At 48.6% G+C, this 25,543-nt stretch overlaps 1 protein-coding gene across 1 annotated transcript; it reads right to left on the reverse strand.

The window, feature by feature from the left end:
- Positions 1 to 7,360: 7,360 nt before the first annotated feature.
- BSND (barttin CLCNK type accessory subunit beta) lies at positions 7,361 to 14,015 on the reverse strand. Its single transcript, XM_074264612.1, has 4 exons — positions 13,839 to 14,015; positions 11,647 to 11,738; positions 10,330 to 10,572; positions 7,361 to 8,073 (listed from the first exon to the last, which is right to left on the reverse strand). The coding sequence occupies exons 1-4, from the start codon at positions 14,013 to 14,015 to the stop codon at positions 7,653 to 7,655; spliced, it is 933 nt and encodes a 310-aa protein (XP_074120713.1). The 3' UTR covers positions 7,361 to 7,652.
- Between the last annotated feature and the right edge of the window lie 11,528 nt (positions 14,016 to 25,543).

The raw sequence follows: 25,543 nt of genomic DNA on the forward strand, positions 1-25,543 counted from the left end.
CTGCCCTGGAGCCTCCTAGGGGAGGCTGCCCCAGCAGAGGCCGGAGGGAAAAGGAAGGGCCTCCACCTGTATTGGCTGTAAACACAGGCCTCCACCTGGCCAATGTTGACATCTCTCCTGAACACAAACTTAGGGTGATGTCTATGAAAGTGACCCTTGGGACAACAACAGGTGTCCAAAGGGAGAGAGAGTTCGGATTACGTCCGCAAAGGAAAAACAGGAGCTCTCCATAAGTGGCGTCACCTCCCCTCCCCTTCCAGGAAGCCTGCCCTGACCGCCCCAGCCCACAGGGACCTCCTTGTCTGTGCCATTCCCTGGGAAGTCAGGCATAAGCAGCCTTGACATATCTTAGGAATTTTCCTTTATATTTTTACTTATCTTTAATTAAAATTTCTTGTTTATTACGATTTGCCTGTACTTTTGTGTTCCTGCCATGGCTGCCCTTTTAGACTATGAGCCTTTGAGGCACAGGACTAGTCCCCCCACGTATCTGGCACTGGGTCTCTCATGTGGCACCTAGAACATAAAATGCCAGAATACAAAATCTTGGAGCTGGGAGGGTCCTTGGAGAAGAAAGCGTCCAAGCTGGGAGAGACCTTACACGGAGAATGTTAGGGGGATGAAGCTTAAAATCATTTATTGTAGCCCCTTTATTTTACAAAGAGGAATAATCCAATTTAGGGAAGGAAAGTGATTGGCCACGTTTGTCATTAAGTCATTTTTCAATCATGGCCCCATTTAGGGTTTTCTCAGTAGAGATACTGGCATGGTTTTGCCGTTTCCTTCTCCAGTTCATTTTCCAGGTGGGGAAACTGAGGCAAACCGGAGTAAGTGACTTGCCCAGAATCACACAGCTAGGAAGTGTCCAAGCCTGGATTTGAACTCGTGGTTTCAGCCTGGTGCTCCGTGCCAGCTGTGCGGCCCAGTGCCTTGTGGTAATTGAGAGGTAGAACCGGAATAAAGATTCAGAGCTCTCAGCTCTCTGCTTTACATCATGGACTCGGTAGGATTCACCAGAGCCTTGAGATGCACGCCTTTGGGGGCAGACTGGGCCCCCCTGACCTCCATGCTCAGTGCCCAACTCCCCGGGAGCCAGTAGCAATGAGTCATAGGCCTTTCCTAACCATAGAAAACCCAAGCTTCACAGTGGAAACTTCCCAGGCTTCCTAGGGACATGGGACATGCTCCCTCAGTGGAGGTATTCCATTGGAAGATGGACGACTCAATCACTTGTCAAGGACGCAATAGAGCAGTTTCCTTGTCCCAACCCCATATTGGGTCTCATATTGTATGTGAGGGTCATGAAACGATTACCTATTATCAATGAGTGTTTGATTTGTATACCTATTTTATATACCTATATACCCATGTATATAAAATATTTCTTGGGCAAACAGGTGCCCCTCCCGGTACTGGGTTCTTCACATGGCACTTAGAATATAAAATGCCAGGACACAAAATACTGGATCCTGGAAAGTCCCTGAAGAAGAGAACACCCAAGCTGGGAGAGACTTAACTACAGAGAATGTTAGCGCTCAGATGAAGCTTAAAAATCCTTATTGTAGCCCCTTTATTTTACAAAGAGGAGTAATCCAATTGAGGGAATCCATTATAGGGAAGGAAAGTCACAAGTAGAAAAAGCTTAAGAAACCCTGTATTAGAAGACGCCCGACATGGCTTCTGTCTCTGATATTCTGCAAGTTTTGTGGCTCGGGCCCTCAGGGTTGAACACCAATGGGCCACCTAGAAAAGCGATGACTCGTGTGTATTCTTTTCAGTTCTGGGAAGGACCCTTTTAGGAAGGACCCTGATGATCTGGAGAGAGAAGAGTGACCAGGAAAGGGAGAAATCCTTGTTGTACATAGAGAATACCTGGAGAGGTTCGTGATAGCTGCCTCTCAGTACAAGGCATCCCCAGAACTTTAGGGCAGCTGTCAGATCTTCTATATTTAAAATTAAAAATTTGGGGACAGCCAGTACATGAAGAGTTGCCACCAGAAAGTATAGACACTCTGCTTGGTTTTGGAGGATGGGAGTGACCTACTTTGTATAGCACTTTACCATTTACAAACTCATTTTGTAAACTCCATTTGGAGTTTCATAGTCAATTTTTGTTATCCCATTTTATAGACGAAGAAAGAAACTCAGAGCACAGAAGAAATTTGAGCAGAATTAAGTAACAAGTTCAATTCAACAAAAATTTTATTAATAGCTTAGGAGGTGTAGGTCCCTTTATACATATAAAGGAGATACCAAAAAACAACAACAACAACAACAACAACAACAACAACAAAAACCAACCAAACAGTTCCTGCCCTCAGTGAACTTCTACTCTAATGGGGGAGGTGACATGTACTCAGGTACCTGAAATGCATCACAGTAAGGTGAGTGTGGCAGAGGACAGTTAATGTCAATCCTGAGCATCAAACGATGTCCTCTTAGTGCCCATCCCAAAGTTTATTCGTTTGTTTCTTTATTGCTTCTCCATTTATTCTTAGTAACTTGAAGAATTCACAATTCTCAGGGGAAACTTGTGGAATCCCCTGTGAGTGAAGTTTACACATTAAAAAAGAAAAAAAAAAAAAAAGCCGTCCCTGCCCTCAAAGGGCTTCCATTCGAAAAGGAGAAAACAACCTGTATATGGATAAGTAAACACAACATTATTTGAGGAGAGTGAGGGTGCTAAAAACTGGGCAATGGGGAAAGGCTTGGGATAGGAGATGGCACCTCTCCTGAGATGATACTTTCAGTCTTCTTAAGTTGTGTTTTTTGTTTGTTTGTTTGTTTTTGGGGGGGGTTGTTTTTTTTTACAGAAATAGTGCAGTTAGTTATTTGCTTTTATTAAAGCTTTTTAATTTTCAGAAGATATGCATGGATAATTTTTCAATATTAACCTTTGCAAAACCTTGTGTTCCAATTTTCCCCTCCTCCCCTAGATAGCAAGTAATCCAATATATGTTAAACATGGTGAAAATATGTTAAATCCAATATATGCATACAAATTTATACAATTATCTTGCTGCACAAGAAAAATGAAATCAAAAAAGGAAAAAAATGAGAAATAAAACAAAATACAAGCAAACAACAAAAAATATTTAAAATGCTATGTTGTGATGTGGGATAGGAGATGGCACCTCTCCTGAGATGATACTTCCAGTCTTCTCAAGTTGTGTTGTTGTTTTTTTTCACAGAAATAGTGCAGTTAGTTATTTGCTTTTATTAAAGCTTTTTAATTTTCAGAAGATATGCATGGATAATTTTTCAACATTAACTCTTGCAAAACCTTGTGTTCCACTTCCCCCCCCACCTTTCCCCATCTTTTCCCCTAGGTAGCAAGTAATCCAATATATGTTAAACATGGTAAAAATATATGTTAAATCCAATATATGCATACACATTTATACAATTATCTTGCTGCACAAGAAAAATACATCAAAAAGGAAAAAAAATGAGAAAGAAAACAAAATACAAGCAAACAACAACAAAAAGATTAAAAATGTTGTGTTGTGATCCACACTTAGTCCCCACAGTCCTCTCTCTGGGCAGATGGCTCTCTCCATCACAAGACCATTGGAATTGGCCTCAATTATCTCATTGTTGAAGAGAGCCACGTCCATCAGAATTGATCGTTGTATAGTCTTGTGGTTGCTGTGTATAATAATCTCCGGTTCTGCTCACTTCCCTCAGCAACCGTTCCTGTAAGTCTCTCCAGGCCTCTCTGAAATTGTCCTGTTGGTCGTTTCTTACAGAACAATAATACTCCATAACATTCATATACCATAACATTCAGCCGTTCTCCAACCTATGGGCATCCACTCAGTTTCCAGTTTCCTTTATGATCTCTTTGGGATATAAGCCCAATAATAACACTGCTGGGTCAAAGGGAATGCACACTTTTAGAACTCTTTGAGCATAGTACCAAATTGCTCTCCAGAATGGCTGGATCTCTTCACAACTCCATCAACCATGCATCAGTGTCCCCGTTTTCCCACATACCCTCCAATATTCATCATTGTCTTTTCCTGTCATCTTAACCAATCAGAAAGGTGGGTAGTGGTACCTCAGAGTTGTCTTAATTTGCATTTCTCTGATCAAGAGTGATTTAGAGCACCTTTTCATTTGACTAGAAATGGTTTTAATTTCTTCATCTGAAAATTGTCTATTCATATCCTTTGACCATTTGTCAGTTGGAGAATGACTTGAATTCTTATAAATCTGAATCAATTCTCTATAAATTTTAGAAATGAGGCCTTTAGCAGAACCTTTGACTGTAAAAATGTTTTCCCAGTTTATTGCTTCCCTTCTAATGTTGTCTGCATTGATTTTGTTTGTACAAAAACTTTTAAACTTAATATAATCAAAATTATCTATTTTTTGTTCAATAATGATTTCCAGTTCTTCTTTGGCCACAAATTCCTTCTTTCTCCACTGATCTGAGAGGTAAACTATCCTTTGTTCTTCTAATTTACTTATAATATCACTCTTTATATCTAAATCATGAACCCATTTTGATCTTATTTTGGTATAGGACTTAAGTTGTGTGAAGGAAAGTGGACCAGTCACATCTTGAGAACCAGGAAACACTAGTAAATAGCCCATGGCCTCCATCGGTAGGTAGACAAGATCTAAAAATTTAGAGGAAGGACCCCAGCAAATTGGATAGAACGGAGGCCAAAATTTGCAGGAGAGCACAAACAAAAGTTACATAAGGGGAGAAGGTATGGAATGAGTGACTCTGCCCCATTGGAGAGATTTAACGCTTCCAGGATATTCATCAAATTACATTAAAACTAATACTTACATGATTACATTATAATATTACATTAGAAATAGTACTTACTTCAAATTATGTATCATAGAATGTTTAAGCAGGAAGAGACTGCCAAGATCAGTTAATTCTTCCATTTTACAAAGAGGAAAGACAGATAAAAATGATAAATAAATGATAAAATTACAAAGACGCCCAGAGAGACCATTGCCATGGAACATGCTGCGGAGATATCCCAGAATCAAGACTCAAACCTCTTATTCCAGTTCCAGCCCTTTTCTCTCTGCACCATGTTCCCTTTTCTTTGATAACTCAGGACCACTATTGTGAACGCCTAAGATTATAATGTGAATTCATTAACAATCAGTCAATCAATCAATCAACAAAACTGGATTAAGCTGTAGAACAGATAACAGCATGCTTCCTTGCCAGAAGTTCAGTTCCCAGAGGTAGAACAATTTAGGAGACAGGGATACAGGCAGGAAGCACGTTCTCTTTCCCGGCTTGCCCTCCCTCCCCTGAAGGCTACAGGATCTTAGATCTAGATAGAGCAGGTTGCCCCTCACCCCTCATTTTATAGATGCGAGAACTAATGGAGGACTGGGTGACCCAAGATTGGCAGGCAGTGCATGGCGTCTGCCATTCCCCAAATGGGAGGTGTCCCCCTTTGTCTGGGGAAGGATCCCTGAGCAGTGCTATCTGGGGCATTTTAGTTACACTTTCCTATGTTCCATTCCTCAGTGCCTCAGTTTTCCTCATTTGTGAAATAGTGATAATGCATAATTAGCACACTCGAACAAGGGACTTGGTCAATGACCCAGTGTAAGGGTACCAGAACATTCTCAACATTAAAAAAAATTACACCCATAGAATCTTCTATTTGCCTCACTTTCCTAGGCTATAAAATGGGAATAATTACAGCTCCTACCTCCCAGGGTTCTTGTGAGGATCAAAAGAGACAGCATTTGTAAGTAGCTCAGTGCCTGGCATACAGTGGGTGCTTAATAAATGTATATTCCTTTCCTTTTTACCCAGAGCTTCTTCTACAAAATTTCCACCATCATCCACTTCTTCTACCTAAGCACTTCCAGGACTGGGGAATGCAGTTCAGGTTTCAGAGTCCCCTCAGACTGGTTAGTTTTCCTTACATTGGACTGACATAGATCTCCATGGACTTTTCCCTGTGGGGCTCTATGGGCTGAGGGGAGGCTGTGAGTCAGACCGATGGGTGGATGAGAAAGTGCTCCCCAAAGTCTCCTCCGGGCCCTTTTGGCCATGTGGAGGCAAGGTAGGAACGTACGACTTTATTTTTGAAGCTGATATCTTATAAGTTGTCAGAGAGGGCCCCTGGTTTGAATCCTGCCTCAGATGCTTAGTATCCACTGGCAAGTTACTTAGTCCCTCCGCCTCAGTTTCTTTATCAGTAAAAAGGAATAATAATAGCACCTACTCACAAGGTTGTTGTGAGATCAAATGAAGTTATATGTAAAATGTCTTGCAAACTTTAAGGCACTTATATAAATGCTGAATATCTCTATAAACAAGTCACTAAATAAATGCTGTGTATCTGTATAAATAAGTCACTAAATAAATGATGTATTATAAATAAAGCATTCTATAAATGCTGTATATGTAAAGCACTATTTAAATGCTGTATATCTCTATAAACAAGTCACTAAATAAATGTTGTGTGTATAAATAAAACATTATATAAGTGCTGCATATGTAAAATACTAAATAAATGCTCTGTATCTATATATGTCATTAAATAAATGCTGTATGTATAAATAAAGCACTATATAAATGCTGAATATCTCTATAAACAAGTCACTAAATAAATGCTGTATATCTATAAATAAATCACTAAATAAATGCTATGTATCTATATAAATAAATTACTAAAGAAACGCTGTCTATCTCTATAAATAAGTCATTAAATAAATGCTGTGTATCTATATAAATAAATTACTAAAAATGCTGTATATATAAAGCACTATATAAATGTTGTATATATATAAAGCACTATATAAATGCTGTGTATATTTTATATATATATATATGTGTGTGTGTGTGTGTGTATAGAGAGAGAGAGACAGAGAGACAGAGAGACAGAGAGAGATAGATAGAGAGAGAGAGAGAGAGAGAGACAGAGAGAGAGACAGAGAGAGAGAGACAGAGACAGAGACAGAGACAGAGAGAGAGAGAGAGAGAGAGAGACACAGAGAGAGAGAGACAGAGAGAGAGAGACAGAGAGAGAGAACACTATATAAATGCTGTAAGTAGAAACAGCATTTGTGTAGGTTCCATCTTCCCCCTCTGAGCCTAGTGGTCCTCCCTGACCCTCTGCCCACCATCATGATGGCCGCAGGGAAGATGGACTCTCTTCCACTGGTACCTGGGCAGACCATGGGGTTCCAGGTTAGTTGTACAGCTGAGTGGAGGCTTGCGTTCTGAAGTCTCAGGTTGAGAGCCAGACCTGCGCCCCCTGGCTTGGTGGGCAGAGTACTAGGGCCAGCCGGGCATGGTGGGAATCCTCTCTCAGTTCCTCACTAACTCTGTGACCCTGGGTCAGTCCCTTAATGATCCCTTCCAAACCAGGTCACAGACAAGGACATGCTGAGAGAGTGTGGATGCGTTTCAATCAGCACTAGTGGATGGACTGCCCTCATGAAAGAGTTCCTGTATCAGCAGAAGCACAAGAATCCCCCACATTCACATAACCCCTCAATAAAGAACTTTCCTACCGGCAGTTTCAGGGGATTCTTACAGACTCCTGTGATGTAGGAGTATTCCCATTTTACAGATGAGGAGCACTGAGCCGAGGTGAAGCACAGGGAGCTGGAGGCTGGGCTGCCTCTGGGACCCCCCAATCCCTTCTCCAGCCCTAGGAGTCTGGCTCAAAGTCGAACAGCTCCTCCTCTTCCAGGGCTCCCCCTGGCCCATCCTTCAGCCCATAGTACAGATCCTCCTCTTCTTCCTCAGGCTCCTCTGGGGCCAGTTCAGTGGCCTCCCCCGAGTCGGGAACGTCTCCTTCAGAAGCTTCATCCTTGGGAGCGGCCGGCCCGGCCGGGGGCCTGGGCCAGAATCTCGGAGGAGTCCCCTGGCTGGGCCCGGGGCTCAGGCCGGCCTCCTCATCAGCGCCAGCGGCATCGATCAGAGCAAAGTCTGGGTAACGGTCGGGCTGAGCATCCGCGGGCCTGGCCCAGGGCTCTTCCTCCTCCGGAGGGGACGGGTCCCTGCTGCTGTTGCCTCCGCTGGAGTCCAGTTCATCCCGGAAGGAGGCCAGGGGCGCGGCGGGGACCTGGCTATGGGAGCAAAGCCACAGGGTCCGAGGTTAGGGGAGAGGGCGGAGGTAGCAGCTGGAGCCGGACATTCCTCAAACCCCAGACCTTCCTCAAACCCCAAACCTTCCACAGCTGCCATTATGGGCTCTGGAGCCCTGCCGTCCTGCCGCCCTGCCGGCCCCTTACCCACTGGCCCCATATCTGCCAGGGGCACAGGGAGGACACTAGGGCCTCCAAGGCTCTCCCGGGGAGCCCGAGCTCCTGAGGGGGCTTCCAGGAAAGCACTGTCCCTCATGGGGTTGTCTCAGGCCGGCCAAGGGAAGACTCTGCCTTAGGAGGGTGATGAACAAGGAATAGACTGTGTGTGTGTGTCTGACCCTGGCCACATGACCCAGCTTGCCTCAGTTTCCTCAACTGAAAAGTGGATATAATAACAGAACATGTCTTGCAGGGTTGTGAGAAGCACATGAGATTGTAGCTGTGAAGCGCTTAGCACGGTCCTGGACCCTTTTTAAATGCTACTTCTCTCTTCCCAGCCCATCCCCCCTGTTGTAGAGGAGACTGTGATCAGTCGATCAGTAATGTGAGCTCCTGTAGCATCACGACAGTGGTCCCTGACCCCGAGGACCTTCAGCTTAAACACGTCCTTGTGCCCTCTGGCCCGGGCCCTCAGAGGGACCTCGTCTCGAGGATCCCGACCTTCAGGCTTTGCCCACACAGCTGGCACCGACCTGACCATGTCACAGCCGGCTCAGAAGTCTCCCCTGGCTCCCTCTGGCCTCCAGGGTAAACTGAGACTCTCTGTGGAGAGGCATTTGAGGCTCTCCCACTCTGAGCCTCCACAGCCTTACCCAGAAGCCGGGCTCCCCCTCGAGTCCCTATGGCCCTGCCCAGGCCCCCACCTCTCCCTCTATCTCCAGCCTCCTCGCCTCTGCACAGGCCGTCCCTGCACACTGGGACGTCCCCAAAACCCGGCTTGCTTCCTAAAAAGGTCTTTCCTGGTCCAAGCAGGAGCTGCTGCCCCTGCCCCCCACGGTGACCTTGTCCCCGAGGTAATGTTTAACCCGGCTTGCCTGTGGGTGCACATGGAAGTGCTCCCTGCTGTTCCGAGGGAACCCGAGCTGCCCAATCCAGAAGCTAGTCTCTTGGCACTTCAGAAGGGAATGGGGGGCAACTTCCCAGTCCCTGTGGCTTATGCCCAGGGCTCTCTCCACCCCGTTCTTTCTTCCCCATCACACTCCCCTCCCACTTCGTAACCTCTGACCCATGTCGGGACCCCCATCCTCCTCTGTGCTCATTATTAACCTGGAAGCACTTCCCTTGCTGCCAGACACAGCAGAGACCAGAGGGATGCTCCTCCTGCCCCTTCCCATCCACCTACAGGCAGGAGAAGAGCTGGCATGGTGCCCACCTGTCGGCAGCTTCTACACTTGTCGGAGGGGGATCCCCGATCCCCCGTTGTTCCCACAGAACCTTGGAAGTTCCATGTGTCCCCTGCCTGAGTGCCTCAGTTTCTCCTGGAAGCCTAATACACGGCAGCCATTCCCCACCAGGGGTTCTAAAGTGTCAGTCCCTATCATGTTGATTCAGTTGGCGCTGGCTCCCCAGGCAGAGCCTCAGCTCTCTGAGGGCAAAAGCTGCCCTTTGCCCTCATCTCTCCCCGGGCAGACCCAGAGCCGGCCATGAAGTTGCCCGGGGTCCTTCCTTCTTGGAGAGCCATCCCTGGGCTGGCCCAGGAGTCAGTGGGGCTCGCTGACGGCTCCCATGTGGAACCTCAAAGCTCAATGGTTGATGCAGCCGATCCCTCCCTCACCACCCAGCAGCCCCACTAAGGGGACCTCGGCCTTCCTGAAGATTTCTAGCCGGGGCATTCGCTGCCTCCAGGCTCAGCCTGTTCCATTTTGGGATGACCCTGATTACTAGAAGTTTTTCCTTGATTTAAGCCTAAATTTGTGTATTTACAGCTCCCTGTCTACCCCCCCCCCCAACTGTTCTTGGTACTACCTTTTGGGACCAAGCCAAACAAGCCCGACGCCATCCCATGGGGCAGCCCTTCAGACACAGGGAGCCAGCTCTCAGGGCCTCCCGGGGCCTCTCTCGTCCCCCAGTTCCTTTAGCTGCTCTGACTGACCCCCCTCAGACAGTCTTTCACAAGTGTCCTCCCGTAGACTGGCTCCTCCCTCCAGGACTCCCTTAGCCTCCCTCCTTCTACCCCATCTCCATCCTCCTGCATCCTCCTCCCCTCCCAGGGGTCCCCGGGGAATCCAGGCCACTCACCTGGCCTGCGGCCGGCCTTGGTGGCTCTCAGCCTCCACAACGTGGACGACAGCAGCGGTCTCCATGAAAGCCTCTGAGTAGGGGCCCCTCCCTTCTCGTCCAGCTTGGGGCTCAGCCTGGGGCGCACTCAGGACGCCCTGGTCCTCCCCAGACCCAAAGACCTTCATCTGGATGTGGTGATAGTCAGGGGGGCTCTGCATGGAGACCTCTTCTTCTTCCAGTCGAGAGTAAGGGGGTTGGGACCTGGGGGAGAGAGGAGAAAGGTTGAGCCGGGGGGCAGGGCGGGGGCTTGGGAAGGATGGGGGGCACAGGAAGAAGGGACCACTCCCATGATTCCATCTGGAACTGTGATGGAGGCAGAGATTACGACAGCTAAGGAACCTCTGGAGGCCCAGAGATTTGTCCCCTTCTTTGTGTTTGTATGCTCAGCCTCTCTAGGCCAGGCCGTACCTGGCTGGCCTCCTGGCTGCCCCTCAAACAAGGTCCCCCCCCCACAACTGCAGGCATTTCCCCATGCCTGGAATTCTCCCTCCCCATCTCTGCCTCCTGCTTCCCTGCCTTCCCATGGGTTTCAGCCAAGATCCCCCCTCCTCCAAAGCAGCCTCTCCCCTCCCGCTGGAGCCCCCCCCCAGATATTTCCCTGTTGTCCGGTCTGTAGCTTGTTTGTACATAGTTGTCACCTGGGACTCTCATGACTTTCTTTGTATTCCCAGTGCTTAGCACAGTGCTTGGCATACAGAAGGAGCTCAATAAGTGCTTATTGACTTGTTAACTGTATCAGGAAGGGCTGAAAACTGTCTTCTCATCATGGTGCCACAGACAGAGCTAATCTGGAGTCAGTGGATCTGAGTTCAAATCCCAGCTTTGCCACTCACTATCTGTGTCTATGGGCAAGTCAATCTCTCTCTCCCTCTCTCTCTGTCTCTGTCTCTCTCTCTGCTGAGGCAGTTGGGGTTAAGTGACTTGCCCAGGGTCACACAGCTAGTAAGTATTAAGTGTCTGAGACCAGATTTGAACTCGGGTCCTCCTGACTTCAGGCTGGTGCTCTGTCCACTGCACCACCTGGCTGCCCCAAACCAATCTCTTTACACCGTGGCAGAGGAGAGCTGGCTGGGCTGGAAGGTCTCTCCCATGACCGATCCGCACTCAGACCCAGCCTGCCTTTTTATTTTGAGTCCTTGTAGTGAATTTTGCCATTCAGCCCTTGCCAAGGGTTTCTCCCCTTGACCTTGGCTGGGGGCAGGGCTGAGTGTGATCCAGAGCTCATAAAACACAGATTGGCAGCCGGTGAGAGGGAGGCCCCGGCCCGGCACCTACCCCTTCTTCTCTGGACCATCGCTCTCGCCAGAACCTCGGGCCTTCGGAGACAAGAAGCTCTCAAAATCCGTGTCAGCCGGGATGAAGGCGATCTGGGGAGCAAAGAGGGAGATCTTCTGAGGCTGACCGAGGCCAGACGTTTCCCTCCCAGCTGCCCCGGCCCTCGGAGGGCCCCAGTGGGGATGCCTTCTGCCTGCCGCGGCCACTGGGAGCCACTCGGAACCTCCGCTTCCTAGCCCACAAATCCTCCCCTGCTTTGGGCCCACCGGACTTTGACTAATAAGAGGAAACATAACAGGGGCAAATGCAAACTCTTCCACTTGGGTTCAAAAAGTCAGTTCATAGTTATCCCCGATGCCCCCAGCCCAGCGTTTCCTTGGCTCCCCGATCTCCCCCCACTCCCATCTCTGTCCTTTGGCCCAAGAGGCAGGTTTTACAGCTTTGCGCCTCGGATTATTTTTGACCAGATATATGCATGTGTGTGTCTGGGTGTTTAATTGTATACACGCAGAGCTGTATACACCCACAAACACATATCATCGTCATCCCCCACAACCCCATGCGGGTCTTCTTGGCAAAGAGCCTGGAGTATTGGCCATTTCCTCATCCGGCTCATTTGACAGATGAGGAAACTGAGGCAGGCAGGGCTCCGTGACTCGCTCTTTTCATGGCCCTGACTCTGAACCCGACAGATGTCCCCTGCTCAGAGGCAGGAATCTGCCTGATCTCCCGATTTGCTGGGATCAGAAGGACTGGAGTTCGAATCCAGCCTCTGACACCGGGTGACCACTCTTTTGCCTCAGTTTCTTTAACTGTAAATCCAGGGATAATCTCAGCATTTATCTTGAAGGGCGGATGTAGGATCAGATAATATTTGTGAAGGGCTCAGCACAGGACTTGGCCACTGTGTTACAGGAATGCTCATCCTCGCCCCCCAGTGGATAGAGAAGGAGAAATGGAAGCTTAAAAGAGATGCCTGTTAATTGACCAAGGTCTCCCAGGTAGGGAGGACCAGGCCTGTCCAGATGAGAGGGAAGTGTCAGTAGGAACGCCTCCCTACCCCTACAGCCAGCCCTCCCCGCCGGGGATGCCCTCCCTGCTCTCATCCCTCCACCCCCGCTGCAAACCTGGCTCAGGCTTCCTCCTGCAGGAAGCTTGCCTCCATTCACTAGTTCTTCCTGTCCCCCCTCCCTGCACAGTCCTCGCACATAGTAGGTGCTTAATAAATGCTTATTGATTGATAGAACCCCCTTGCCCCTTCTCTGAAGCTCCCTCCCCAGGCTCCAGACCAGCACAGGGGCTCCTGTGGACAGGCAGTGAACACAGCTGGGGAGCTTTCCCACAGGCCCCCTTGCTCCCTGGAGGGTGTGACCCCGGGCTAGGCTTCCCGGGACAGGCTGAGCTGACTGTAAATAGCTGGACAAGTGACTCCAAACCGGCCAGGACTGACGCTCCCCACGCTCAGCTCTGCAGGCCCACTAGTCAGGCCGGTGGACACGGGGGGAAGGGCTGCCCGGCAGAGGGACTTTGTCTGCTTAGAACAGGGGATGGCAGGGCTGGGAGGGGGCTTAGAACAGGGAATGGCAGAGCTGGGAGGGGGCTTAGAACAGGGGGTGTCAGAGCTGGGAAGCAGCTTAGAACAGGGGTGTCAGAGCTGAGAGAGAGCTTAAACAGGGGAGGTCAGAGCTGGGAGAGGGCTTAGAACAGGGGGTGTCAGAGCTGGGAAAGGACCTGAGAGTGGGGGATGCCAGCCTGGAAGGGACTGTTGCTCTAGTTTAGTGGGTCCTGGACTCCTGGTCAGTAAGCCTGGGGAAGCCCTCCCCCCTCTCAGTGTCCCGCCTGTGGTCAGCTTCCTAATTAAAGGGCACATTACACTAGTTAGAGGCCGGGGAGTATAACAAGGCTGTAACTTCCCCCCACAAAGTGTGCAGGCCTGTAATCTCTCCATGAACTCTTGGGTCTTGGATCCCAGCGTGAGAACCCCTCACCCCCATTTGACAAATAGGGAAACTGAGGCTCAGAACGAGGAGCCAGTTACCGGCCTTTGCTTAGGGCAGCCGGCCGAAGCCACGAACCAGGAGGGGATGGCTTTGGGCCCCAGCTCTCAGCACAGAGCCGTGCGTAGTAGGGCTGACACAAAGCCTGGCCGCCTGACTGCGTGCACGCCCCGAGCCCCCGCCACCCCCGCCTACCTTGGGGTAGCACTGGCACATGCTCCAGGTGACCCCGGACACCAGCATGATGCCCCCCATGACGCAGAAGGTGATGTAGACCTGCGGCCGGTCCGCCGTCATGATGAACATGCCCACGGCCAGGAGGAACAGGCCCAGGATGATGAAGCCGTTGCGGAAGGTCTTCTCCTCGGCCATGGCTGCGGGGGCGGGGGGCTGCCTGGGGAGGGCGCTCCCTGGGGTCGGGGCGGGGGGGCTGCCTGGGGAGGGCGCTTCCTGGGGTCGGGCAGCCTTCGGCGGCTGGAGAAGTCACGGGGCAGGGGCCCGGGTCGGGCCCATCCTGCACCGGCCGGTTCCGCCTACGGCCCCCGGGTCGCACGCTCGGCTGGAGGCGAGCGGCCGCCCCGCATCCCGGCCGCCTCTCACCTTCCCTGTGGGGCTGCGCCGGCCGCCAGGTGAGAGACGCGCGGGGGAGGGGAGGGGCCGGGGAGGGGAGGGGCAGGCTCCCGGGGCCAGTGCCGGAGCCCTGACATCATCCCCCTGCCCCTCCCGGAGTCCTTGGCCAGGGACCTTGCTGCTCCCCTCTTCCTCGCCCCCCCTCTAATTCTGGCCCTCAGCCCTCTGCCCCCCCATTAGATACTCACTCTGTCTCCCTCCCCTTCTCACTTCCCCTGCACAAAGCTGGATTCCTCTTTCCAAGGCTTTCTCTCTCCAGCTCAAGCATCCTCCGTGGCTCCCGCTGGAGAGCAGGACAACTCCGTTTGGCCCAAAGCCCCCGGCCTCCGTCCGGCCTCTGGTCTCCCCACCTCCCTCTCTCAGGAGCCCGAGCGCCTCGAGGGGCCGCGGGGCTGTTTGCTCCCCCCTCCCCCTCGGGGGGACTGCTCCCTCTCCTTTATCAGCAGCTGACCACCGTCTCCTCCCCGCCAAACGGAGCCTCCTCGGTGGCTCCCCACTCCGCGGCGTCCGCAGCATGAGCGGCCGCCCGTGGGGCGGGGGGAGGGCCCGCGGAGCAGGACCCGAGAGCTGGGGCGGCCCGGGGTCAGCGACGTCCCGCCCGGGGCCCCAGGAACCGCTCGGGTGCCCTCCGGCCGCTCCACTCGTGTCCGAACCCTCTCTGGAGTTTTCTCGGCCGAGGGCCTGGCCTGGCTGGCCTTTGTCCCCTCCAGCTCATGTGACAGACGAGGAAACTGAGGCAGAGCGAGCCGACCCAGCTCGCAAGTGTCTGACACTGGATTTGAATTCAATTTGAATCCAGCTGTCTCAATGTGAGTGTACCCATCCCCCCCTTAAAGTGCAAGCTCCTCGAGGGCAGGGCTGCACCGGGGCTCATTAACCCCCCCCCCAAACTGGCGGGTCTGCTCATAACAGACGTCCCATGAGCACTCTGAATTTAGCTGGAATAAACACTGCAAAGCTAATGGCAGGACTGAGGTTCCCAGGGGCCGACTACGATGCAACCGCAGATTTCCCGTCCTCGCCGGCAGGGGCCACTGAGCTCCGGATCTCAAGCTTCCCCCTTTCCCCTCCCCCTCCCCCACCATTTCCCCCAAAGTAAGAAAAGGGGAGGGGCCTGGCCTTCCCTGCCCCCTCCCTGCTGCTCGCTCCCACCTGAAATGATTTTGCATTGGCTTCTGCGTGTGTCACACGGACACACACGCCCGGGCACACTTAGTTACATGCACTCACGTGCCCAGTGCCACATGCAGCGGGTGTTATCTGGCATTTACACATAATTCTGGGGGGGAGCTGGCAGAAGAGGGAGGGAGGGAGGGAGAGAGAGAGATAGAGACAGACAGAGATAGAAAAAGAAAGAAGGGGGAGAAACACAGAGAAGAGAGAGACAGAGGCGGAGAGAAAGAGAGACAGAGACAGAGACAGAGAGATAGAGATAGAGAGACAGACAGAGGCCTAGAGAAAGAGAGACAGACAGAGGCAGAGAGAAAGAGAGACAGACAGAGACAGAGACAGAGAGATAGAGAGACAGACAGACAGACAGACAGAGATAGAAAAAGAAAGAAGGGGGAGAAACACAGAGAAGAGAGAGACAGACAGAGGCCTAGAGAAAGAGACAGACAGAGACAGAGACAGAGACAGAGAGATAGAGAGACAGACAGACAGACAGACAGATAGATACAGAAAGCAAGCAAGATAGACGTTGAGGTCTTAAGTCAGAGAACTGGAGACAGAGGAAGAGATGGAGAGATGGGGGGGGGGAAGGGCCTCCCACTTCCCAGGAAGCCCAGCACCCCTGTGGACAGCACCAGATGCAGGAAAATGAGACCTGATTTAAAGTCAGAGGGACTGGATGGGATCGCTGGCCCTGCTTCTCTTGTTTTTGGGCACCATGTTGTCCTGACAACACTCACAGAGTGAAGTAACCAGGGCAATCTTAGAGTCGTAACCCATCTGGGAATAACAGTGACAACTTTTTGTGTTGCTCATCAAAGCTGACAGCCCCTGCACACAAATCAGCTCATCTGCTGTCACTCCCGAGAGTCCAAGTTGGAAGTGTTGGACTAGGTAATGGACATCGGGAACCACTCCCTTCCCGATGCATCCTGACTCACAACACTACAAATGGACATGATCTGGGCTGGTTTGGGTTTATTTTGTTCCATCAGTTTTTATTTTATCAGTCTGGGTCTGATCGCTTGACATCTCTGGGCTGCTGTGCTGACTTCTGGGCGCCTCCTGTAGCAAATCTTACAAGCCTTTAATCCGGTCCAATCAATCAGCATTTATTAAGTGCCTACTATATGCCAGGTTAAGTGCTGGGGATACAATTAATAAAAAGGAAGATTGTCTCTGACCTCCAGGAGCTTACAATCTAATAGCAGATGGACATGAAACACACTAATTGTAATGTGTTAGAGTTCTTACAAGGTGCTAAGTTGCTGGAACGGATAAGAGGCAATAATTATCTAATTCAGCATGGGTGATCTGATCCACAAGGAGATGTAATGGGCCAGAACTTGAGACAAGGTACTTATGTACTTGGTTCATACCTTTAAAGAAGTTCGCTCATTGGTTCACACATTAGACTTCATACTTTTAGAGAGTGTATAAGCCCACTCTCTGGGAGGAGATTCAGAATCAGGATTCAGTCAAGGAGAGAACTTCAGGACTTGGGGAGATTCACAACTAGGATTGACTTCTGGGAGATTCACAAGGCAGAAACCCACAATCCCACACTCTTGAGGCAGAGTCAGATTTATTCCCACGTCTACCTTTGTGCTGGCTGGAGACTGGGGAAGACGAGAGGCTGGAGAGATTCAGACCAGAGCTCTCGGGAACCAAGGAGAGAGGCAGGCCTCCAGAAAACTAGCCGAGCCCCAAGAGAAGGAGATAAGATTTGGGAAGAGACGATAAAAGATCTGGACTTTAACCCCTGGCTGCATTTGGGATTATTGAACTGAACTGAAACTAAGGCTGCCTCCAGAAGCGCCACAAGAAATCTGCTCCAAGAGAACGATTCTATTTTAGAGAAAAGAACATTACAGTAAGGAGACAGTGTTGGTAAAGCAGGGAACACAGTGACTGGCACTTGGCAGATGCTTAATAAATATTTGTTGATTTGCTTTGGAATCACACAGAGTGGAGTTGCAAGCTGATGATATTTCTCAGGAAGAGAGACTCTAACCCTCTAGGGGAAGTAGCCTGACAATCCTGAGGGGAGATGTAGCCATCCTTGATCTGGAAGAGGGAAGCCGGAGAGTTACTCCCTCAGCTGCAAATGTTTCCCTTCCCTCATCTCTGGTGGCTTAGCCATCCGCCATAACATTTAGATTCCTTCATTTGTTTAATTGATTGATGAATTAATTAATTCTCTTGAGTTCTTTGCTTCAATAAAAGTACTTCTAGAAATATATTTGTTCATATGGTCCTTTTCATCTTAAAAGAAAAAAATCTCTTTGACAACATTAGTATCATGGGGTCAAAGAGTATACATGCAATTCAGCGAGTTTTGGTCCACTTCCAAAAGCCTTTCCAGGATGTTTGGCCCTTTGTGTACTTCCACTAAGAGTCCATTCGTGTGCCTACCCAATAGCTCTTGCAGCAGTTGTTGTCTTCCCTCTCTTGACCATCTTCATTCATTTCATGAGTTTGAGGTAGCACCTCAGCTGTTGTCATTTGTACTTCTCTCATCTTGAGTGATTGGGAGTATTTTTACAGGGTTAATGAACTTGCTATTTTTTTAAGAGAATATGCCTTTTCTTATTCTTTAATCACTTATCTATCGAGGAATGATTCATTCTTATAAGTGTATATAAATATTCTGAATTTAATCATACAAAAACTTCAATTTCATGTAAGCAAAGTTGCCCATGTTATCTCTTAACGATCCTATCTCTCCTTTGGTCAAGAATTCTCTACTTATCATAGATGAAGAAAATAGTTCCTTTCATTTGTTTATGACATGCTCTTCAATATACAGAGAAAGACACATCTTTGCCTTTCATGATAAAGAAAGTAGTTCCTTTATGATATGCCCTTTGATATACAGGTATCGTCCAGTGGGAACTTGTTTGGACACATGGGGGAGCTAATTTTCATTAGCTTTAATGCTTTACAGATTTCCCAGATGTTTTTGTCAAAGAGAGAATCCTTACTCCAGTAGTCCAAGACCTTAGGTTTATCAAACACCAGTCTACAATGTTTGAATACTTCTAAATCTTGTTCATTGAATTTGTTTCATCAGTTGACTTTTTTTTTTTTAACTAGTACAAAATCATTTGGGTCATCATAGCTTTGAAGGAGAGGTTGAGATCTAGGTATTCTTGCTCCCCACTTTCTTTGTTTTTATTGTTTTGGTTTTTGTTGAAGCAATTGGGGTTAAGCAATTGGGGTTAAGTGACTTGCCCAGGTTCACACAGTTAGGAAGTGTAAAGTGTCTGAGACCAGATTTGAACTCAGGTCTTCCTGACTTCAGGGCTTCCCCACTTTTTTTACTGGACTTTTCATTCTCCAAATAGATGAACTCTTTTCTCTTTAAAAATTTTTTCCCAGGTCTATAAAATAACCCTTTGGAATTTGGTTGACATGTCACTGTTCAGTCTCCATCTTGAAGGATGATCATCCTTGTGAAGGCTGAAGACAGGACATAAATAGGCTGTGCAGAAGGATGATCATCCTTGTGAAGGCTGAAGACAGGACACAAATAGGCTGTGCATGCTCCAGGCAGACACCAGCATGGTCCGAGCCCCCATCAGTAGGACAGAGTGTTCTTCCACAAGTGTTCAGCTCTCTTTCCCAGCCTCCTTGCCCACTCTCTCCTTCAGTCTAGGTGGTCTCTACTGCACTCTGATAATTACAGTTACTATTTTGACTGCCTTTTATCTTTGTCCAAATACTCTCTATCCTGTTCCTCCCCTCCTGTTCTTGGATTTCTTCCCATGAATACAAACCTCTTAATAAACAATGTTTCCCAGCCCTGCTTTTATTTATTTTTCCATTTTACTAAGTTATAGTCTTCGAGTCAAATTCCAGGCATAAGCCTTTCATCCCACCAAGACTCTGGGACCATAATTGACGTTCAGTTTGCTTCTTTGTATTCTATCACAAGTCTGGCCTGGTTTCTTGTTCCTCCTGAGGCCGAGCTGAATCGGGGGCTCTTCCTAGACTCTGACTGCTGGGAGTTAGCCGTCCTCATCTTCCTTGGATTTTGGACACACTGCTTGTCGTCTCTGTGGGCAGCTTTTACCACCCCCTCCTTTCTCAGTTTCACAGAATCTCTTAGTTGGAAGGATCTAAGCCAGACTCTCCCCTGGCAAGTGGTCATCCCACCTCTACCAGAATCCCTTCAGTGAGCTCATACCTTCCAAGGTGGACACCTTGGGCCGGCTCAAATCAAGAGAAATGTTTTCTATCAAAATTCCCCTGCTCCTGGTTCTCTTCCTGGAGTCAAACAGAATGAGTTGGAGCCCACTTTCTGTCTTCTCTGAGCCTTTTCTCTTTGGACTAAATGTTCCCGCTTCTTTTCATAGCTCCATATTTTTAGAATACTCAGGGATCCAGATAAATTGGCTTTCCTCAGAGTCATAGCCTTGGAGTTCAGTAACGTTGTTCATGTTGTTTAAAAATATCACCACGTATATACTTATGTGTCTGTGTTCCATAAATGTGACCTTCCCTTAATAAGATGTAGGCTCCTGGAGGCATTTTATCTTTGGTTCCCCAATGCCAGGAATACAGAAGGTGCTTAATAAATGCTTGTGGACCAATTAACAATGTTAGAGATCATCTTGTTTGGCCTTCTCATTTAGAGCTGGAAAAATGAAGCTCATCTGGTGGATTTCAGAAAGATTTACATGAACAAATACTAAGTGAAATGAACTGAACCAGGAAAACATTGTATACAGTAGCGGCAACATTGTGCCATGACTAACTGACATACTTAGCTCTTCTCAGCAAAGCAACAATACGAGACAATTTTAAAAAATTGGACATGATGGAAAGTGCTGTCCATGTCCAAAGAAAGAGTCAGGGAGTCTGATACAGACCAGAGCGCGCTATGTTCACGTGTTAATTTTTGTCTTCCTTGTGGTTTTCTCCTTTTGTTCTGCATCTTGTTTCACGACATGATTAACACAAAAAACATGAATAATATGATTGTACATGCATGACCCACACCAGATTGCTTGTCTTGAGGAGTGGGAAGGAAAGGGAGGGACGGAGAAAAATCTGAAACTCAAAACCTTACAAAGATGGATGTTGATATACTTTAACATATTTGCCATGTATGGGGCTTCCTGCTATCTAGGGGAGGGGGTGGGGGAAGGAGGGGAGAATTTGAAACAGAAGGTTTTGCAAGGGTCAGTGTTGAAAAATTACCCAGGCATATGTACTGTCAATAAAAAGCTATAATAAAAAAAAAAGAAAGAAAAAAAGATGAATGCTGAAAAGTATCTTTAGATTTAATTTAGAAAAAAATACTATTAACTAAAAACAAACAAAAAAATGACTTATTCAAGATCAGGCAGGTAGTGAGTTGTCCAGCAGGGTGCCTGGGATGCAGGAGGCATCTGACCCATGTTTGTTGACTGATTAAACAACAGATCAAATTGTGCTTCTCTATATGGACTATGCTAGTGCTTTTTTTTTTTCCTCTTTTTTTAAAAATTTTATAATTATAATTTTTTTGACAGTATATATGCATGAGTAATTTTTTTTATAACATTATCCCTTGTATTCATTTTTCCAAATTTTCCCCTCCCTCCCTCTACTCCCTCCCCCCGATGACAGGCAATCCCATACATTTTACATGTGTTACAGTGTAACCTAGATACAATATATGTGTGTAAATCCCATTTTCTTGTTGCACATTAAGTATTAGATTCTGAAGATATAAGTAACCTGGGCAGACAGACAGTAGTGCTAACAATTTACATTCACTTCCCAGTGTTCCTTCTCTGGGTGTAGTTGTTTCTCTCCATCATTGATCAACTGGAAGTGAGTTGGATCTTCTTTATGTTGAAGATTTCCACTTCCATCAGAATACATCCTCATACAGTATTGTTGAAGTATACAGCGATCTTCTGGTTCTGCTCATTTCACTCAGCATCAGTTGATTTAAGTCTCTCCAAGCCTCTCTGTATTCCTCCTGCTGGTCATTTCTTACAGAGCAATAGTATTCCATAACCTTCATATAATTTACCCAACCATTCTCCAACTGATGGACATCCATTCATCTTCCAGTTTCTAGCCACTACGAAAAGAGCTGCCACAAACATTTTGGCACATACAGGTCCCTTTCCCTTCTTTAGTATTTCTTTGGGATGTAAGCCCAGTAGTAGCACTGCTGGGTCAAAGGGTATGCACAGTTTGATAACTTTTTGGGCATAGTTCCAGATTGCTCTCCAGAATGGCCGGATTCTTTCACAATTCCACCAACAATGTATCAGTGTCCCAGTTTTCCCACATCCCCTCCAACATTCATCATTATTTGTTCCTGTCATCTTAGCCAATCTGACAGGTGTGTAGTGGTATCTCAGAGTTGTCTTAATGTGCCTTTCTCTGATCAGTAGTGATTTGGAACACTCTTTCATATTAGTAGAAATAGTTTCAATTTCATTATCTGAAAATTGTTCATAACCTTTGACCATTTATCAATTGGAGAAAGGTTTGATTTCTTATAAATTAGGGTCAGTTCTCTATATATTTTGGAAATGAGACCTTTGTCAGAACCTTTAAGTGTAAAAATATTTTCCCAAGGACTATGCTAATGCTGTGAGAGAAACCTCTCTGCTCTCCCTGTTGTGCTGCCCTTCCCTTTCTCCCTCCACATTCTCCTATCCCCTTCACTTTCTCCCAGCACCCCCCCCCCGCAACACAATCTATAACAGGCTGGAGCTGAAGAATGAGGCTCAAGCCTAATGAGAAAGACCCCAGCAGTGGGCAGCATGAAGACCCAATTTGGTCTTTCTTGGGCATAGGCAGAGGTGGTAGCTTGGACACACACACACTCACACACAAATACACAAACACACACACACACACACACACACACACACACGTGCAGAGACTTCTCCATTAGAGTGCTTTACATACCAGACTCTCTCTCCCTCTCCCTTCCCTTTCCCAGAAAACACCAAGCCCAAAGCACTTGTCCCATCTCGCATCATGGAGCCTTTTATGGAACTTTCCTATTCCCTTCCCACCTCCATTCTTGCTTGCCCAGTGTAGGTACCACTTCCTCCAGGAAGCCCTTTCTGATCACTGCAGAGATGTCCCTTTCTCTCTCCTCTGAGAATCCACAGTGCTCACATTGGCCAATTATCTCATCCTGCCTTGGGCACTTATTCTATGTATGTCTCATATTGATTGACATTTGCCACCAGTGTAGACTTGTATAAATCACCTAACTTCCTAGAGCTTTCCTTATTCAGTTTCCTTATTCTCATCCAACCCCTACCCAAGTACCTCCCTTCTGTGCCCCATTTGTGCCAATCAGTTGGCTGTAACCTTGGAGCCAAGACACTTGCCAAAGGGCTGATGGGAAGAATGGGGGCCTTGAGTGTGAGCTCCTCTGCCATCGCTTGCCCTATGACCACAGCTAAGCCCCTCCCGTGTCTCCTTCTGTAAAACAAAGGAGCTGCTGTACCTCATGATCCCCAAGGTCTCTTCCAGGTTTGAGTCGATGTTTTAAGGGGCGGAGGTTGTGGAAGATGGAAGGGCTTTCCTCAGGCACGTGGGAGGCTGTGGTTAGATTGTCCTGACCAGGAGTAAGGAGGACATCCAAGGTCAGAATGAGCTGCCTTGGGAGGTGGGGGCTCCTTGCCAGGTATGTTGTGATGGGGCTTCTCTGTCAGAGTCCGCCTCTTGTGACAGTCTCTGTAGTCATCTACGGCACAAGCGCCTTCTGAGGGCAGAGTTAAGGACCAGGAATTGGGCTCTTTGAGTCTTCTGCTCATACCCTGGGGAAGAGTGGCTACACTGATTCAGGCTTGGACAAGAACTTGAAAGTCATTTAGTCCAATTCCTTCCTTTGGAGACGAGGGAACTGCAGCCTCAGGAGGGAGGGATGTGTGTGTGTGGGGGGGGTTCACATGTGTACTACATGTGTGTGCATGTATATGTCTATGTGTGTGTACATGCGTGTCCAAGAATGACTTGAACCCAGGTCTCAGGCTCTAGAATCATTACCACTCTCGCTAGGTCACGTGGCCTCTTTGAGGCCCTTCCAGGAAGCCATCCTGGCCTCCTCTGCAGACTCGGTGGGAGCGGCTTCTCTGTGACTCTGGGGGAACTGACATGTTCAGGATCAGACTAAAAACTGAGGGGCTGACGGCTAAGGGGCCCATAGGAAAGACGAGGGCTCTAGGAGCCCGGGGTGTGGCAATAGTGACCAAGGACACGGCTCCCAGCATGCAGGGAGGCTGCCGAATACAGCTGTGTCTCCTGCTCTGCGTCCAGCCCAGCACATCCGGGTCCAATGGGAGGAGGCCAGCAGGTCAGTAACAGTGCAAAGGAGAAGCCGGAGGCCTGGAGCCCCGGCACGTGAGAAAGCCAAGCCCTCAATACTCCGGCTCACAAAGGGCTTTGCCATGGTTCAGTCATTTTTCAGGTGGATCTGAATCTCCATTTGGAAGCTCATTGGGGGCTTTCTCAGCAGAGATAGTAAAGTGGTTGGCCATCTCCTTCAACTCATTCTACAGATGAGGAAACTGAGGCAAATAGGATTAGACAGCTCGAGGCACACAGCTAGGAAGTGTCTGAGGAGACGAGTTCACTCTGCCCAACGCACCACCTGGTACTCGTGAGGAACACGCTTAATAAACTTCACAAAGGTAGGATTGTCATCATCATCCCTGCTGCTGAAGAGAGAGCCGAACAAGGCCTGGGAGGCTGGAAGGGGCAGAGCCAGGCTGAAGCACCCCCCAAACATACATGCACGCAATAGCCCCTCAAGCCCATACCTTATCTCACCGCATGAGGCCCTAGTGTCCAGCACACTCCCTGGTTGTTGCCTTGCTCAGAAAATGAGGTTTCGATTTGAAAGCTCCCTTCCTGCTCTAACACGTGTGAGCCTGTCACCACTGCTACCACAAGTGCTGGACAGCGCTAATTGTCCCACCCAGCCATGACCACTGGAGTGGGGGGGAGGGGGCAGGAGAAATTCCCTTGCCCTCTCTGTGCCTCTGTTTGCTCACCTGTAAAATGGGAGGGTGGAGTTGAATCGAACGCTCTCCCAGCTCCTTTTAGGGCCCAAATCCAGATCCCGAACCGAGCTCAGAATGTTTGCAGGGTTGGCCTATGGCCACCCCTGGGATCCCCGTTTTCTCCCCCCGAGTTCTGGGCCTCCGGAGGCACTCACAATCTGGCTGCCCTGCTCTTTCTAGAGCGGGGAGAACCCAGGACCCAAGGGGGCTCTTTCCCACACCTGCAGCTCATTAACTTGCTTGCCCCAAGGGAAATACTTCACATTCTCCAGCTGGAGAGACCCAGAAACCCTCAGCCCTGATTTGGACAGTTAATCCTTTGGGAATGGGAAGGGGGTGAGCACCAGAGAGAGAAGCACGGGACTGCAACAGGGTCTGTGAGAACATGGAAGACGTCAGAGAACCCTGGGCTCGGAATCCAGTCCTGGGTGCAAATCCAGCCTCAGACACTCCTAGCCGAGGGATCCTGGGCAAGTCACTTCTCCCTGTTTGCCTCGGTGGAGGCAAGATGAGCTGGAGGAGAAAATGGAAAACCAGTCCTGTATCTGGGCCAAGACTATCCCAAATGGGATCACGAAGACTGAAGTACAGGACGTTGCAGCTAGAGGGAGGGATGTTACACCATGGGACGTCAGAGCTGGAGAACACTTAAAACACAAACGTCAGAGGTGGGGAACATCAGCTCAGAGTTTCAGAACCAGGAAGTGACTTAGAACGGAGATGTTAGAAGCTCTAACATAATGTAGTAAAATGTCCTCCTTTTACAGGAAAGTAAACTGAGGTCCAAGGGAGGGAAGTGACTTGCCGAAGACCATAAACAAGTGAGTGGCAGGTTTCCAGTGTCCCGGTTGTTCTTCCCCCAATGCCATGTGCAGATGAAGACTGTGACCTGGGAATGGGGGGCGGGGGTCACGTGTTTTCTTGTTCTGCATGAGCAGTCAGCAGCCTTCACCTCATTTCCATTCAAGAAGCATTTATTAATCAATTACTCCATGCTCAGTGCTAGGGATTCAGGGGGAAAATAGTCCTTAGTCTCAGTGAAAATCCCTCTTGTAAGGACCAGGGAAG

This window comes from Sminthopsis crassicaudata, chromosome 4 (genome assembly GCF_048593235.1).
Source record: "Sminthopsis crassicaudata isolate SCR6 chromosome 4, ASM4859323v1, whole genome shotgun sequence".
Classification (NCBI taxonomy): domain Eukaryota; kingdom Metazoa; phylum Chordata; class Mammalia; order Dasyuromorphia; family Dasyuridae; genus Sminthopsis; species Sminthopsis crassicaudata.